The following is a 19,394-nucleotide window of genomic DNA, read 5'->3' as shown; positions in this document are numbered from 1 at the left end:
AGGTCAAAGTGTTCTCACTATAATAAAATAATTCTCTAAAGGCAAGCATCATAAGTAATAGCACCACAATTTGAAATCGGTGTGCCCTTTGGTGTGTAAAGAACACTGGTCTGGGAGTTAGGAGGACCCAGTTTTTATTCAGCCTTGTCACCAACTAACCAGCTGTGTAACTATAAATACGTCATCTGTGCAGTGAAGGGGTTGAACTATACAATCACTAAAGACCCTCATACTTGATGCTTCTGTAATCTTCTGCAGTGCTGTCCTATAGTACTTTCTGCAATTGTGAAAATGTTTTGTATCTGTACTGTCCATCATGATAGCCACTAGCCATGTGGCTATTGAGCCCATACATAATACGTGGTAAATGTGAGTGAAGAACTAAATTTTAAATTTTATTTCATTTTTATCAATTGAAATGTAAATAGCCACATATGGCCAGTAGCTATCACAGTGGATACTACAGAAATGTCTATATAATCTACAACATACACAATTTATACCAAAAAATGTAAGTTTGGGAGTGGGCAACTTTTAAAGAGCAAAATTAACATTTACTCAGGAAAATGGCTTATTAAGATAGAACAGAAAGTTATTTAGTCACCCTAAATGGGAGTAGAAATTCAGAACTCTCAGTGAAGTGTCTTATTTGGTATCTCTACCTTCCATGCTCCCTTGCAATATAGCTTTCCTTTCCTTTCTCCCACATACAGCAAATGCTTACACAGTTTCAAGTACTGCACAGATGAGAGATAGGAATGGATAGCCTGAGACAGTTTGGGCCAATTTCAATGTTCTCGGGATGTTGGGGGTTCTAAGGCCTTGTCTTTATCCATGGGCAGAACAAACTCCCCCTACTCAAGGGGCCCATTCTTTAATCAGAAACAACCAGAGCAAAGACAAGTCAAACAAGTAGCTTATTGTTTACAGAGGACCTAAGTGAGATAAGGGTTCCATGGTACCCTGGGATGTGGGTGTGTATTCTTGTCTTCCTCCCTCTTTTTTTTTTTCCTTTAAAATTAGCGGTGACTGCTCTATTGGGATTAATTTCTAGTTTCCATTATGCTGCAGCATAAAAATTTCTGAAAATCTTAAAACAAGGCTTGCACAGGGAAGAAAGAAAGGGATATACAAGATATACATATTTTTTTTACTCCTTTACTCTGGAGTGTGAACCTTGAGTATACAATAAGGCACTCTTATTGAAATACAGTGAATAAAAACTTAAAAAAAATTCTTAAACTTGTCTTTAATTAAAAAAAAAAAACCCGTTTTATAGATAAAAAATCTATACCTTAAAAATTCCTGAGGGCAAGAACCTTAAAATTTTTATGATTGTATCCCACAGTGACAAATATAACTGTTGGCACATAGTAGGTACTCAATATTTCTTAATAAAAGAGCTCTATAATTCAATTGAATAAACATCTATGGAATGACTACTATATATTTTATTGTTTAAGTAAAAACAAAAAACTCTTAAAGAAAAATTATTCTCCCTTCAGCATATCTTCAAACATACTTACCTGGAGAATGTTTGCTGGATGCAGTCAAAGCTGCCCTGAGGGTTGTCTTTACCCACATTTGACAAATAGAAGTTAAAGGTGTGCGCTTCATTGGGGGGATCATTTTTAGGAATTTTGACAAGCTAAAGGGAGGGAAAAGAGAGAAACATCTCAAATTATAAATTTGACAATGATCTGATGACTGACTTAACTGTTTTTCAAGTGACATTCATTTTATATGTAAGCCCTCTTGAGCATTGAAATTTACAGCATTTAAATTACCAAATCATTGAAGGAATCAAGCAAGTATGCCTAAAAATCACACCACTCTTATTTGCATTTTCTACCCTTAAGTGTCAATAATCACTTCTGATCAATAGTTTATAAAGAGAAAACCTCTTTGTTTCAAACTAGCAAATGATTATAGTTCACATGAAAAAGTTATTAGTGAATTTGCTAAAAAGTAAAAAGCTTTTCCTCTTTTGAGGACAAGGTTGTCTTTGGCTGCCATGCTGCCCCTTGCTGAATAGCTTCTAGATATTTAAATGATCTCTGGGACACTGTTTATATCCCAATCTTTACTCTCTTATTATATGCACATTTCATTTTAATTCTTCCTTCTTTGAGTAATATTTTTGAAGAATAACTAGCAGCATAAGGTCAATGCCACAGTTACATTCACACCAAAATGCAGAGGGGTATTTCTCCCTGCCTTAAGATTCTCTTACCCTCATGTTTACAGAATAGGGTCAGGAGCCCGGAGAGAGGATTCTGCGGACTCCAAGGCCGAGCCCCAAATAACACTGTGGAAAAGGCAAATGTTTTTTATGCTCTTACTCAAGGTCTAGTTTCTCTATTAGATGGGAAGCCCCAAAAGTGAAAGGATGGGGTTGCTCTAGATCACTGAGCACATTTTCTGGCACATTTTCTGGTACATAGTAGGACCTCAGTAAACATCTGTGAACAAATGAACTGAAAACTTCTGTCTTTCAATGGCTCCATCCTTTCCGGCTCCTAATACCTTTCTTCCCTTGGGTTTGCAGGGGCTACCATGATGTTAGGTGATAATTATGAAAAGGATTCATTGGCAAGAATAAAAAATATGACTTCCTGCTTTCCAGCCTCCAAATACACAGAGTCTTAGCAATTGAGGAGATGAGTAGGGAGCAGGGGGGGTGGAGAGGTGGCGGGGGTGGGGGATGTTCTCCAGTTCTCATTCTTTCCCCCCAAATCTGCCCTTTTCATTATGGTAAGATGAAGATTCAGAACTAACTGGTTGCCAGACAGATATTCATGAATGTGCTAGTAAGCATAAGCATGTATAACTTCTGCTTGGCCAGGCAGGACACCCTGCAAGCGACTGTGACTTGCTCACTCTAAAAGACACCTAACTTTTGACCTAAGGAAAAGAATTTGTTTGAAGCTACCAAGCTACCAATTCCACAGCCCCCTGCCACCCACCAAAACCAAAACAAAAACATAAAGTAAGAAGTGAGATAATTTGCAATGTCTAGTGCATAGTAGACATGCAATAAATGTTTGTTGAGGGAATGAATGAACAACGGGTAGAAATAAGTCAAAGAAAAACATCTTTTCAGAGGAGATTCAGAAAACTCATGTCAAGCTTGAGAGGGCAAATTTCACCAAAGATGTTGAGTATTACATAATATACTCCATAGAGCCTCCGTCATCCTTGAAATTTAAACTTTGACTCCTTCTTTTAAATTAGTTCCAATTGCTAGGGTGATAAGTTTCTACATTTATTATCTACTTTATAAATTATACCTTTTTTGGTCCCTAAAGTTATTTTATTTCTCAGATTTTCCCCTAGTTCTAAAGTGCTGGAACTTTGTGAGCAAGTCTTAATTTACTCTGGAAGGACTCATTAGGCTGTATTACTGGATGTGCAAAGTGAATGCCTAGTTAGCACACACACACTGGTGAAACAATGCTATGTTTTACTTCTTAATTCTACAGAGGTATGGGAGAGCAGGAGCCAAAGGAATGCTGCGTTGAGATACAAGGGAACAAAAAGTCCATCCTCAGGCACTGAGTGTAACAGCACTCAACTGACATCTGTCTGCTTTTTATTTTAAAGAATAGGAGGATTCTGCTGATAGAGAAGGAATGTGCCCTGTAGTTAAAGCCTCCTTAAAGGCCTATGAGAGAAAGTGGACAGGTAAAGAAGGTGTGAACACCTAAATGGAATCCTTTCTCCCGCTCTAACTCATTTCCATTTTCCTTCTGCCCTTAACCCTCACACAGATCTGCAGAGCCTGGGTGGGGACATTTTCACAGTGGTTGCAGGCTCATCTGCAGGCCGGGCTCTGGTTTCTCTTGAGGTCTAAGGTCTTCATTCCTGTGCAGCTCAGGTCTGGAAATGCAGAAGCACTTCACCCAGCAAAATATGGAAGACTGTCCCTTTGGGGAGATTCTAAATTGCATTTTTAAAAAGTAGAATCATAGAGTTTTTTCTATATTTTTCAAGAGTGGCTAGACTTTTTATTCAAATTCTATAAATGTTCAGTATTCTTTCCCTAAAAACTTGTAACTTAATTACAGGAGTTCTTAAGCTCAGACATATAATAAACAGCATTTCATGAAAGCTCTTATCAAACCTTTGTAATAATTAAATGTAGATTTTTCCTTTCTCAGCCTCTGAACTGATTGTTCTGAAGTAACGCTTATACTTTTTAAGGTGAAGAATTATCTTCCTATACATTAAAAAAAATTTAAACACGTACACACAGTGTCTTGTATAAACCTGGAAGATTCAACAACAAAAATATCTGGTATGAATTACTGTGCACGCTCCTCAAAATAATAGGGTCTGGCCTGGTGGTGGACACAGAAGGTTTTAATATTCTCCTTCTTTAAAAGTGTCTTGAATAGAAAAGAAACAGACAACAACAACAAAAAACAAATCTACGGTCTTTTAAAAAAGTATCACAAACCAATAGGAAAGAATCAGATTAAAAAGAAATAAAGTTAAAAAGAAAAGCACATACAACCCATGCTATATCCCCACTGAAGTGTTTGGAAGCATGTGTTACACATAGATCAGAACAGCTGCTCTCAACAAGGGGCAATTCTGCCCCTGGGGACGTTTGATCTGGGTGGGTGCTACGGGCACATCCTGGAGGGGAGAGATATTGTCCAACACCCTATAATGCACAGGATAGCCCCCACAACGAAGAATTACCATGACATTCTAAAATGTCAGTAGGGCCAAGGTTGAGAAATTATGGATTACAAATAGAGGCAGGTCAGTCTCTTAGAAGTCGGAATTCTGACTTCAGTGACTTCTGAATATTAATAAAGTAGAAGGAAAAATAGTATCTTAAAAAAATAAAAGTTCCCAATTAGTATCAAATGGAAGGAACCATTTTAACTTATTTGCAACACGATTCCATGTTTAAAACTTCTGATCAGAAAACAATGAAAGGCAAATAAGTGTACCTGAAGCATATTTAAAGTGTATTTTAGTCATAGAGAGAATGAAGATTTAAGTACCTACTGCAAGTGAATTTCTGAAACTTCTAAACATCATGAAATCAGCAAACAAGCAAAAGTCTTAATGGGAGTTATAAAAAAGTACTTCTTTTGGAATGCCTACTTTAGATATCAATTAAAAAATAGCTCTTAGAAAGAGATAATAATTTACTAAGAACTCTCAAAATGAGAAAGGATTGGTTCAGGATAAAGAAAGTAAACCTTTGTAGTGATGGTCTCCGAGAATTCAGTTCCCCTGTGAGTTCCAAAACCCTCACCTGCAGTAACAATTAGAAGAGACTTGTATAGTTTTCAACTTAAAAGAAAAACAAAACAAGGTAACACGTATCTGGAGACTATTTGTAGTCCTTACTATTCCCCCTCTTTTTTTTTTTTTTTTAAAGATTGTTTATTTGTCAGAGAGAGAGAGAGGGAGGGAGAGCGAGCACAAGCAGGGGTAGTGGCAGGCAAAGGGAGAAGCACCCAGGCGCCTCCCCACCCCCATTCTTATATATACCTCACATGCAGGTAAGGTTCTCAGGCTGCTAACTACCAGCGACAAACAAGCTTTGTCCTCAAGTCTTTGGAAGAAAGGGAGCATGATGGAGAATGCGAGCAGGACTTCTCAACAATCTCTCCTAACCTCTGTTCTACTCTGTGAATGTGTGTATAAGTGAGCACTGTGCAGATGGGGGCAGGAGCAGGCCTCAGAGTGAATCACACTCATTTTGGGACCCAAAGGTGAATCTTGATGTATATCATAGTATTTTGTCCAGCTATGGAGCTGGGGTGGGGCTGGAAGTTAAGGAATGATGACAAAACAGAGTTCTGAGTTTCTATGTCACCTTTCCTCAGTGGTTTTCAGAGCAGCAGCGATGCAGATGGTACAGCCTGACTTAATCTCAGGATTTTCCTGTAAAAGAGCTGAGAGCAAGGTGTTGCCAAGCAACTTTTACATCTTTAAAATCTCAAAAGCTTAAATTACACTGTTTATAGATTTAGTATATCTCATTTTCTGAAGGCAGTATAAATTAGATACAAATTTTATTTGTATCAATAACTATGCTCTTAAGAATGAAAAGGATGTAGGAAGGAGCTCTTATGTTCATAGCTGGTAAATCTGCATAACAGTTTGGCCACCATAGGCAGTAAAGCAAGAGTCCTAATGAAAAGAGCAGGTTGTGTATGACAATTAGGGCAGGTGGGGGTGGATGAGTGGGAACTTCAGAACTAAACTACAGGGAACTCTGAGTGGACCAGAGCCTCTGGGACTGTTGAAGGCCACAGCTAAAGTGGGATTCAAGACCTTGTCAAATCTAGAGCCATTTTAGAGACTAGACTTTCAGGGAAACTTGGAGATACTCATCACTCCCCTTTCTGATATATAGAAGCCTACTCCACAGCTTGTCTAGATAATGAAGCAGTAGGCATCCTTTATTCCCGAATGGTTACAAAGCATTTTCTTATAAACTGGACTTTAAATTTATGGAATATGAAGGGGTGGGGGATGACTATGAAATGACTGTTACTGGGAGCCCTAGGGTCAGCTTCCGGGGAATGGGCTACCACCATAGGAAAAGAAATACTGAGGTCTGATTTAGAAACAATCTTGGAAGACCATCCCTTTGTGTAATAGGAACCTCTCTATTTTAATTATAGTATTTTAGGCTTCTCCTGCAAGTCAGTGGAATGCCATTATATTTAGGGACACATGGTCTACTTGAAATTTTTAGCTAAATGCCTTAAGAATGAAATATTACTTTAAAAAAAGTATCAAAGACTATGATTCCCAACAGTTTCTTATTCAAGACAAAGAATATAAATATATGCCACCATGTTCTGGGAAGTTGGAAAAGTAGATTTTAATTTTCATTCCAAAAAATGGGGGTTGAAAATCAAAGGCTTGGGACCACAATCCATAGCCCTCCTTCCAAACACCAGTCTGTCTCTGATAAAAAGCTACAAAGAAAAGTTTCAGGAAACCTTCAGACATTTATAATTAACATAAACACTGTATACCAAGATGTTTAAGTCAAAACTTCTAATTATTCTGAGATACAAGCTCAGGCATACAGCAATGGAACACTGTCTAGAAGGTCATTTCAACATCAAGTCACAGACCTCCGATTTACATAAAGATGTAGGGCAGTAACACAATGTGCACACTGCTGTAAATTTTCATACAGACAGGCTAACATCTGCTTAAAAGCCATTGGTACCTTTACAGCAGAGGTTTCTTACCCTTAAGTACTTTCTACTCAATATTGGATTGAGGTACATGCTAGATTGAAAACAGGAGGACCATCAATTTTTTTTTTTTGCATTTATTTAAAATTAATGCTTTGCTCCTTTGTGGGTATTAACAAATGATTTAAACTTACAGACTTTTCTTTGAATTTTAATATCCAACCCTGATGATTATAAATGCTCAGTAAGATGCTCATGGCCCAGCAGTAACACAGTTGGATACAACTCTTGGGTGATTAAAGCAAACCCATAGTTCTGGCAGGCCCTTTAAGATCAAATTACTTGAATTTCTTCATTTTATAGATTAGGAAAACAGAAGACACTCGATGATTGCTCAACATTATGACTATTTAAAATTGCAACCCCTGTACTCCTGACCCCCTGACCCTGCTCCATGTTTGTCTAAAACACTTAGTGACTGTACTATGTACAGATTATGTTTACTGTCTTTCTCCCCTGACGAGAATATAATCCTTGGAAGGACAGAGGCTTCTGTCTGGTTTGTTCCCTGAATATATCACCCACTTCTCAAATAGTGTCTGCCACGAAATAGTCACTCCATACATCTTTGTTGAATGAATGAAAATGTTGATTAATGCCTGAGCCAGGACTAGAACTAAAGTATCTGCTTCTTTTCCCACCAATATTTCCAAAGTATGCTGAAAAGTTTCCTTACGTGAAAAAGGTTCTATCCTGAAACAAATTTGGGAAATGCCAGGTTAAAATAATGACTTTCTTTGCTGTAGGTCCTTTCATACTGAATAATAGTTTCCCATTTTATAAAACCTCAGAACCTACCTCCTCCATTTCTCTAGTATCTTAGGGGAATAGCTGGTCTCTTAATACTTTATAACTAATAAGTTTATTATTTTCCTATATATAAACTATATGCCTTAGCTTGGATAAAAAAAATTGCTACAAACATTTAAACATTAGAATTCTCTGTTGTTCTCAAACCCTTTCTAGACTCTTAATGATTCTGTGATTTCCTAAAAATCTAGAAAATTCAGTTTAGCTAGAGAAATATATTTGCATGTACTGTTCCAGAGTTAAGGGGCAGAATGAATAATCTAGAATCAGAACAGAAAATAGAAACCTCAACCTGAAAGCCACAAGTCCTATTTTTCAAACCAGAGCAGCAGTTATGACTTTAGGCCTAACATTATGGGCTTAGGGAAGGAAAAAAAAGCCTGTCAGATCAACCCAGATGTGAAAACCAATGCCTGGGAAGGAGAGAGGGGAGAGTATCTTTCTCCAGCAATAGAAAAAGTATTAGGGACATCAGTAACAACTAACTATTCCTACTGACAAGGAATAGCAGGGGTTAGAGAGGATCCCACGCATACTAGGTAACATCTGAAATACCCACATGATAGATACTGTACTGAGGAGAGTAGTGCAAAATGTTAAATTTATCTAGCACAAAGAGAAATACTGGCAGTTATCTAAAAAAATTCAGGCCATGTAACAATTAATATGAATAATTCAGGACAAAATAAAGCCATTTATTTCCTGCATTCTTCCTCTTTATCAAGATGTTATTACAGAAAAAAAGTAGAATAGCTTTCCTTAATTATTCTTCATATAGCTTTAGATCCAGTATTAGAATTTCTTAAAAAGTTCTTGATGAAAGGGTAGAGTAGACCAGTATTGAGCTTCTTTGGTTCTACTACTTCTGTGGGATACAGTCTTTTTTTTTCCTTAAGATTTTATTTATTTATTTGAGAAAGAGTGAGAGAGCACACGCAGGGGGAGGGGCAGAGGATGAGGGAGAAGCAGGCTCCCAGCTGAGCAGGGAACCCAATGCAGGACTCATCCAAGAACCCTGGAATCATGACCTGAGCTGAAGGCAGACGCTTAACCGACTGAGCCACCCAGAAGCCCCTGTGGGATACAGTCTTAAATCTTTCCTGAGAATTGCATTCTCATCTCTAATGTATTCTTTTAAATTTATGGCCATCTTGGGGAAAACATCATCAATAGCAACATTTCAAAACTAATTTTAATTGGTTACAAGTAAGCAACAACATATTAATTGAGTGCCTAATGTGTTTACATTTCTGTGACACAATAATGAACAAAAACTACAAAGATCCTTGCCATTATGGCACATATGTATAGAAATCCAGGAACTATCAGGAGATGGGGAGAAGTGGAGGGATTCAGGATATATTTTGCAGATAGATACAGCAAGATTCCTAGGTATAAAAAAAAGAGAAATCAGGATGACACCAAGGTGTTTCTCCCTGGAAAACTAGAATTATTTTAGAGTGTGAGTGTGCATGTGTCTGTGTATATGTGTGTACACATATACATATATACATGTACACGTATATTCATGTATTTATACACACACACACAAATATATATATATAGTATCTCTGATATGATGTCAAGTACTTTAATATAACCCAATTCATACTATCCAGGTGCACTAAAATACAATTGACCAATGCTGGTTTCACCAGCTAAAAAGAGGCTTCAAAGTGAGTTTTGTTATGACTCATTTTGTAGCTTCATGGTTAAAAATTTAGCAGAGACCAGGTGGCTGGGTACAGTTGGGTGGTAGCTGGGTATTTCCAAGAAAAAAGGGGGGATGACAGTTATTGGCAGGGAAAAGATACAAACGGCAGGTACTAGAGATACTGTATCAAGGAAAAGGTATACAGACTATGGAACATAACAGAATAGAAAATTTAGATTTAAAAATGACTACAAAATTGAGAAATGCCAAAGAAGCTTTTAGAAGAAAAGTGAGAGAATCTTAAGTTTTTTCAAACTTCATGGCTGGGCTAATCCAGAAGTCTTTTTTTGGCAGCAAAAACTAAAGTCTCCCATTATAAAACTGCTTTTCATTTTCCTTTTATTAACCAGTCTCTTCTAATATTTATATATATCCCATAGAATCAATGCTTATATAGAAAAAAATTTTTATCTTATCCCTAAATCTGCCCACCCTCTCATATTGTTTATCTCCCAGTTAATAAACCACCATTTATCTAGTTACTGAGGTTACTGGCAGCCTGGGGAGTCAACCTTCAATCCTCCCTCTCTCACACCACCCCATGCACCTCAACATCCAGATAATCACAAGTCATACTGCTTTCACTTCCTGAATGATCTCTCAAATATATGTCCTCATCTCTCTCCTCTGCTTTGGCTCAATATCACCTTTTGCTTGGACAACTTGTCTTTCAGCCTCTACTTTTGTCTGTTCTCAAGCTCCTTCTTTAACCATTTGGCTGCCAAAACTAGTTTCATAAAATGCCAATCTGACCATGTCATTTCCAAGCATCATTTATTTCTTCATGACTCTACTACCATTTATCTACCAGCCAGTCTAAGCTCCTTAATAGGACATATGAGGTTCCTTCCCAACAGACCTGGCCCTCACTCTCCACCTTGTATTTGATTCCCCACTTCTTGCCTTGGCTTGTGCTAACTTATCCTTTATTTAAGACTCAGCTCAGGAGCTGTTCTCTCAGGGAGCCTTTCCCTCTCCAGTGAGGTGAGTTTAAAGCTCCTTTTCTGTCTCCACAACCCCTTGGGCTCACCTTTAGTGCTGCCTTTACTACACTGCATGCTAAAGTACTTGCTTATGTGTCTTCTTCCCCACCAGTTAGTTGGGGGCAAGGACCATGGTCTTACTTCTGTATGTATCTGGAACAGAACAGATACCTAGTAAGTATTTGTTGGATCCTTCTGACTTGGTACTAGATTATATTCATTTAGATGAAGCCTTATGCCAGGGAGACTAAAAAATTAGAGATGTATCTGAAATAGATCACTTAAGAGTCTGTGGAAAACCAGGGCTCCCTGGAGCAGGCAAAAATAAATAACAAAATGAAAGGAGGAGGAAAAAAAAAAAAAAGTCCCACACAGCTGCATGCTGTGTGGTACAAACGTCAGGATGAGAAAATTTCTGACCTCTCTTGTGCTATGTTTAGCCCTGAAACCCAGGCCAAGTGGCTCCTGAGATCTGTGGAACTTAAATTTACATTATACATTTTTCTTTTTAAAAAGTATCTTCATCTTTATTAAAATACTCACAGAATACTCTGTCCTCACCAAATTCCATTTGAAAATATGAGTGTCTTTAAGACCGTTTTGCATTTTAAAGAACTTAGGGAGACCACACTAAATAATTCTAAGTTTAGTAATTCTCTTGGTCAAGTAGAAAGCAGAATTTTGTTTAAAAAAAAAAAAAAAAGATTTGTTTCTCAGAAACAAAGCCCAAACTTGAATTCTACAAGAAAAAAAAAAATTCTTAAAGATAAATGTCAATTTCCAAATTCACTGCCAATCTTCTCCCCTTTTTGCTCTCCTGGAGTCTTGAGGAAAGCACTTTTTGCAAATGCAAGGAGGAACTGCTGCCAAAATGTGAGTGAGAATACAATTCATGCATGGCCATCAGCAACAGTTGTGTAAATCTAGGGGAGACTGGTACTTAACAGATGTGAATCCTCAAGATCAACATAAATTGCTAAAAGTGGCCAAGGCCCTGGATTTCACAGAACACATGGTTTTATCCCAAACCAATCAATGTTACCATGAAAGCTCATTAAGTTCAATAACATAAACAATATCAAAGTCTGAGGAATATTTTCATATAGATTTGGAAGTATATTCAGCTCTTAATTCTCTGTTTTTCAACACCAAAAATAATCATACTTTTTTTTTTTAAAGCTAAATCTTTTTCAGAATAAATCTTATGGGGAAACCCACCATGTATTACAAACAGAGTTAGCATTGCTCTGGTTGAAGAAAGGGATGATGAGGGACTGGGACTGCTGAGGCAGCCACTGTGGTTACATCACAGAATCCCCAGGCTCTGGGGACCCAAGACACAAAACCAAGGCTCTATGCTAAGGAAAGAAAAACAGCAACAAGATGTAGAACAGCTGTGGGCTATAAATTTTAGTCACATCTTAAATGACAATTACAAAAGAGTGTACAAAATATAAACTCTTATGAATGCCATTTTTTTTATGAGAATTACTGCCAAATATTTGGAGGATACCAAAGATAAAAAATGGTGTTCTGCTTCTTTGTTCTCTTTGCTTTTTAAAATGTTTTCTTTATTACTGGATCCCTTTGTATTTCCAGTTCTAAGCTGGGTTTCCTCAATCGTTTGAGAAAAGTGACTCTTTTACACACAGAGGAAAAGGGAACAGTGCAAACAGATGATACCTAGTGTGCTACATAATGAGTTCTGGAGCACACTGCCCAGTTTCCGACTTGGCTCTGGATTCTACCATCTGTGGACAAATAACTTAACCTCATTAATCCCTAGTTTCCTCATCAGCAAAATGAGGATAATGATATTATTCACTGAATAGGACTGCTGTGAAATTTAAAGAAATAACCCTTCTAAAGGTGCTTGGCACAATGTCTAGCCTGTAGTATGTGCCCCAAAATGCTTGCTCTGGTGATGTAAAGACACTACTGGGGAAATCCCACTCTGATTTTAGCTTGTTTGATTCAAACACATACGTAATGAGGTATTTGATTTTTGAAGTAGTTTTCAAATGGCAAAGGACAGATAATAAGTGTCCTGTGGATCATCAAAAGCTGACAATACTGAGAGGTAAAAAAAACAACTGACAATACTTATTTTGAATCCTCGGTATTTACAAAAGGAAGAGACTAGAAACCTTCAAGGTTTCCAATTTCAGTGTTAGCTTAAATAGAAGTCAAAGAAACTATCTGGGAAAACAAACAACCAAAAAGACCAGCAATATTTCTAAATGTTTCCAACCCAAAGTACAGAGAAATTAGGTCCAAGAACAAATTGGCCACAACAAGTGTCTACGGAAGGCTGAACAATCACAGATGCCAGCTGCTACTGTAGAAGGGGAGCAAACACTGCTTCCCAAGTGCGCGAGCCACAAAAAATATGCTGCCTTCAGAGCCCTAGGAGGAACCGCTGCCAAATGTGAGAACAGAAGTCATGCTATATAGCACAACAAAGAAACAAAGAAAACAGAATTAAGAGTTCTCATGAACATAAGTGCTTTGTTACTTACAATCTTCATAAATGTGAACAGTATTTTAAAGTTTGTGGGGATTTTTAGTGTCAAATCTATAGGTAGCCCTAAAAATGAATAAAGCCTATACAGGATTTTAATTTTTATGGATCTCTTTCCAAACACCCACCTTGAAAATACATTCCTGAGATGGGGTCCATTTCATAAAATTTAGTTCTATTCAATTTTCATAAGTCAAATTCATGTGCTAATTTTCTTCAGGACTATAAAGGAAGTAAAATTATTTGATTTAACATGTATAAAGCTATTGATACACTACTGATATATACAAGAGCTAAATTAGAAACTGCAGTTCTAATTTCTTTTTTTTTTAAAGATTTTATTTTTATTTATTTCAGAGAGAATGAGAGACAGAGAGTATGAGAGGGAGGAGGGTCAGAGGGAGAAGCAGACTCCCTGCCGAGCAGGGAGCCCGATGCGGGACTCGATCCAGGGACTCCAGGATCATGACCTGAGCCGAAGGCAGTCGCTTAACCAACTGAGCCACCCAGGCGCCCCTGCAGTTCTAATTTCTAAGAGACTTAGCAGGTCTAATGTAAATAAGAGGACCTGTCAAGTCTCTTAGATAAATTGATTTATAATTGTAAGATTCATTTTTAAGGACAGTATGCTTGAGCTATTGGCAAAGCCATCAAACCTGCCTTCAAATAAAGGAATATATGTTAGCAAAGAAAGGGCAAAGACTTATATATGGACAATTAATGACTATATTTGGATAACTGTTATATGGAAACTATATAAGTAATAGGAGGATTGCTAAAGAAATGTTAGTTTATCTATAAAATGAAATGTTAGGTAGCTATTTAGAAGTAACTTTTACTATTTAATGACATGGGAAAATGCTCATATGTTAAGTGGAAAAAGAAGGATATAAAAAAGCAGTAAATACACTGTGACTACAATTTAAAAAATGTATGTGTGAACATGAAAAAAAAAAAAAGACTAGGAGAAATCCAACAACACTAGCTGGTTTTCATTTCATTGTTAAGACATTTATTCATCTTTGTCCTTATCTGTACCTTATATACAATTCTAAAATGTACATTCATTAGTTTTTCAATCAAAAAACAATAGACAGCTTTAAAAAACGATTACACAATGACATTGGCCTTTCATGACTCAATCACCTTAAATATTTAAAAAAAAAAGTTTTTTTTTTTGTTTGGTTTTTTACAGAATCAGAAATTGTGAAACATAAGACTATTCAAAGTTAAACACTATCCTAAAAAAAGAAAAACAAAGAAAAAATACCAAGCATCCCTAGGGCAAAGTTCTTTTTAGCCAAATACAAGACTTTTAAATAGCTGTGGAAATAGAGTCAGCATCATCTTACTGTTCAGTGGAAATGCAACACACTCAAGCACCATCCCTCATTCCTAATCTGTGAAGACTGACTTCAGCGAATTACTAGCACAATTAGAATAAGGGAAGACTAAAAAGCATTCAGATTAGTCAAAGAATTTCTTGGTATTGATTGGTAGAGTATTACCACATTCATAACTATGTCTGTGCCTTATATTCTCAGTCTAAAATAAGACATCCCCAATATAACTTAATGAATTATTATTAAACACTAAGCTGCCTAAGTACAGAAAAAGATTGCCCCTTTTCTATGGCTAATTAAGTACCAACCCTTACACTGTGGGCCCAACTTAGTTACCCTTAATCAGTTTTATGGATTCTGAGTTTTATTACCTAAAAATCCCTAAGAATTTTATCTTTTTAAATTCAGCTGACTACTACTTTCATTCCCGTAATTTGTCCTTTCTAGACAAGACCCATTCCTAGGGCACATCACAATACCACTGCTCCAAAATGTCAACTGTTAACTCAGAAAGAAAAGTGGCCTTTCCTCTCATATCCCTGTTAACACCAGTAACTCTGCTTGAACCTTCCTTCCAATGGGGAGAAAGATCACAGATGGGGAGAAAACTTTCTTTCTCCATTGATAGATGACAAAGCAGCTCTATCAAGTAGTAGACTAGCAAGATATTTAGCTGGTGTCCAGCTCTAGATAACTTCTTAAGACCTGCCTTCTCTATTTTCACTGTCAACCTGTTTCTTTTCAACCTTTAATATTTAGCCTTTCTCCTAGATTCTTTACATATTTAAACTTGGCATCACAAAACATTTATGTATATAGAACAATTAGGAAATGGAGACAAACAAATATATATGTAAAAAAATCTCATATAGATTACCAGCAATGACATTTTGGTTTAGAGCATTTCATATTTACTTTGTCGGTTTATATTTGTGTTTCTGGATTTTTTTATTTTTTTAAATTAGTATAATGGTATATATGATGTCTTATTACCTATTGATTGATTAGGGAGATGAAATGACAACTTAAAAAGTTTCTTACCTAAATGGACAGTCTTGCCATTTACCACTTACATACTCTCTTATACCCACCAGGAAAGGAATATAGCTCTTTAGACAGGTCTAGAATAACATGACCTATACTTAATTTTTGGTATTTCATTTTGGTAATTTTTCATTGCTACCATAAATGAGATCATTTTTACACTGAAACACTAATTGCTGGTGCTTAGGGAGGCCAGTGATTTTTAAAAAATTATACTTACCATTTATTGGGCATGTTCCATATGCCAACACATTGCCAAGCTCTAACATTTTAAGACTTTGGCCTGTGTGTTTTGACTTTAGATTGAAGATAATATGGCTAAAGAAATGGTTTCTAACAAACAACAGTAATTTCAAAATCTGCACTCATATACATGCCTTCTTCTAGTTACCACAGATGAACTTTCTTTGCTCCTATCTAAAGCCAATTTCATATCTGAGATACCATTTTCCAACCTACTCAGGGACATTGCTCCAGCAAATCTTTCCCTCTCTCCTACATTATCAACTTTTGCTTTCTACTGGGTTAACAAATATATAAAAATAACATCAGTTAACAATTACCCTGCTTTTTTGGGGCAACTGGGTGGCTCAGTTGGTTAAATGTCTGATTCTTGATTTCGGCTCAGGTCATGATCTCAGGTCAATCGTGAGTTCAAGTCCTGTGTGGGGCTCTGGACTTGGCGGGGATCTGCTTGAGATTCTCTCTCTCCCTCTCCCCCTCCCCGGGCTTGCACTCTCTCTCTCTCTAATAAATCTTAAAAAAAAAAAAAAAAAAATCCTGCTCTTGCTTTCATTTTGAAAGAAATGTCTTTTCACACCAGCCACCCAATATTAAGCCAGTGATTTTAAAAGTTCTTTCTGAAGTGACTACCTTAACTGAAAGTAATCCTTAAGTTTTTCACTTGGTGTACGTGGATTATCTGCAGATACTGGCAAACTTATCTATTATCTATAGCTTTTATTTCATTTTCTTTTCCATTACTAAGCATTCTCAGAACAATGTTAAACTACAGAGATGATAGTGGGCATGTGTACTTTATTGCTAACATTAATAAAGATATTTCTATGGTCTTATCACTAAGTATGTAACTGGCTATTAGTTTCATAGAGATTTTTTTTTTAACATGCTAAGGAAGAATTCTTCTATTCCCTACTTACTTATTTCCTTAAGTTTTTATTCAGATTTAATACTGAATTTTTATCAAATGCCTTTTTGGCATCTGTTGAAATATGTCCTGGCTTTTGTCATTTAATCCATGAAGATAAGATGACAGATCATATTTAAAGTTAATGATAATGAGAACAATCTTTATGTGATATTTATTTCTACAAAATACAGCTTGAGAGTTATGAAGCTTGATGATTTAATGAACACCTATGAACTCACTGCCCAACTTAAAAAATAGAACATTAGCAATAATCTAACCATGTGCTCCACTCCAATCCCTTATGCTTGCCTTCTTCTACCAAACATAACAACTACTCCAACTTCTGTGATGATCATTCCTTTTGTTTTCCATAATTTTATTGCATGTGTATATACCTACCACATATTAATTTTGCTTATTATTCAACTTTATAAAAATGGTGTGAAGCCATATGCAGTCTTCTGCCCACCTGAGTTTTCACTGTTGAGTATTCTTCCACTGAATCAGTATGCACAGTTTAGCTTTATGTGCCATTATTCTAAATCAGTGTGAACAAAATTTGGCAAAAGGAGCTTTAAATTCCCTAAATGTTAATAATTAAAAGTACTAACACTCATAAGTATTCATAAATCAACCAGTAATTTTAGCAGTTGAAAAAAAAGTAACTCCTTAAATATAGATTTATACCAGAATTCCATCTGTAAACACACTTTTTTTTCCTTCTTACTACTGAACTTCCATGTATAATTAAATCCTATGAAATGTCCTTTGGAGTTGTTTCTTGAAAATCCCTTTGCTCCAAACTCCCAGACGCCACAGCCTCCCGGACAGCTCCATTTTTACAGAACGAGGTATGGAGTATTACCTACGCATCTCATGTATAGCATGTCCCAAACACACCCCATGCCTCCTGCCTCAATGTGTTTTTTCATCTATTCGGATTTGTATAATAGCCCCACCATCCAACCAAATACTCATCATAAATATGGAGCCATCCTTGACTCCTTTCTTTCCTTCCTTCCAATATAAAAGGAATGACTAAGTTAGGGGAGCTACTGGATAAATGTTAAATGTTAAAATGCAAATCTGACCACATGACTCCCTGGCTAAAATTTTTTAAATAGATGATAATTTCCTGCAGTGCTTTTTTAAACCAGACTGTTATCCACTGGAAGGTCATGACATTAATTTAGTGGATTATGACCAGGATTCTTTAAAATGAAATAGAATATATCAGGTTATACTGATGAAGAAACAATACGGTGCTGTGAAACTTCTGTTTTAAGCTGGGTGAATGTGTATACCTATAGTGTAAAGGGTCACAATGTGAAATGTTTTTTCTTACCATGCATTATTTCTAAGTATGTTTGAAAGCACCTACTGCAGTAGGTACCACCCAGAAAATAATGAAAGTTGTGAACCTTCTCCTGAGAACAGAACGTACACATACCTATACATCTGCATATTCTTATAATGTTCTTAATTATAGTGAACCTAGCTATCATAAGAAAGCCTAGGGGAAAATATTTTAAAGTCGTGCTTTCCAGACTTCATCACAGACTCCCAGGAAAATTTTATAAGTAAGAAGTACTGATCTCCAAGGTGAAATTCAAATTCCTTAATAAGGTGGGAACATTTGACAAACCTGTTTACCACTTTGCTCATGCTAAACTATGGGACTGAAAAGCATTTTCTTCCTCTTTTGATCAGCCAGCTCTTGGTAATACTTCAAAGCCCAGTTCAAACATTACTTCTCTGAGACCTTCCTGACTGTTGCTCTTCCTCTTGCTAGTTGGAGAGGTACTCAACAGATGTTTACATGAATGTGAGAATAAGTAAGATGCTTATTGAACATTTATTATAGGCAGGTGGGGATCACTGTACTGATGAGAACAGGCTCTGAAATCAGATGCTAGAGTGGATTGTAGCCTCCTTTACTCACTGATTGTGTGAGTTTCAAAAACCAAATTCAGAGTCATGGTATGTATACATATGAACAAAATGGGAGTGTGTGCTTCACAGCATTCCTGTGAGGATTAAATGAGAATGAATGTGTAAAGTGCTCAGTACAGAGTTCTTAGCATGTAATAAATATTCAATTAATTTTAGCTGTAATCATTGAAAAATAACTGGAATCTATCAACAAAATAATTGGATAACTGTACATTTATGCAAAATACAGTATAAATTATAAGACCATGTAGAGAGATTTGAGAATTCTTGGCCTGATAAGGGCAAATTCATTAGCCTTAAGGCATGTCTGTGGACTTTTTGAAGCCTTTAAACCCATAAAACTCTTCTAAATTTGTTTTCAAAACAAGTTACTTTTATAAGTGAAGGTTTTAGCTTAAAAACAAATTTGAGAACATTATAATTTCATACTTTTGTTCCTTCCAGTTAGATCACAATTCAAGAATGGTTATAAAAATATACCTTCCCTGTAAATCCCCCCAGATTATCTAACATATGGAGCTATCCAAGCAAGCTAGTCAAGGGTGGGGTCAGGAAAGAAAACTTCTGAAAAGATTTTGTTCAGATAAAATCTTATCACAGAATACACAGACTGTCTAAATACCTCCACTGCA

The 19,394-nt window shown here is 36.4% G+C and overlaps 1 protein-coding gene across 1 annotated transcript in view; it reads right to left on the bottom strand.

The window, feature by feature from the left end:
• The window catches only part of ELL2 (elongation factor for RNA polymerase II 2), a 68,133-nt gene that overhangs the window by 25,146 nt on the left and 23,593 nt on the right, over nucleotides 1-19,394 (bottom strand). Inside the window, exon 3 of the mRNA XM_081826538.1 lies at nucleotides 1,527-1,648. Within this exon, the coding sequence (XP_081682664.1) occupies nucleotides 1,527-1,648 (122 nt within the window). The remainder of the gene's footprint in view (nucleotides 1-1,526; nucleotides 1,649-19,394) is intronic.

This window comes from Leptonychotes weddellii, chromosome 7 (genome assembly GCF_054177405.1).
Source record: "Leptonychotes weddellii isolate Sample4059 chromosome 7, ASM5417740v2, whole genome shotgun sequence".
NCBI lineage: Eukaryota > Metazoa > Chordata > Mammalia > Carnivora > Phocidae > Leptonychotes > Leptonychotes weddellii.
Note: the sequence above shows the minus strand (reverse complement) of the source record. Positions and strands in the feature narration are given on the sequence as shown.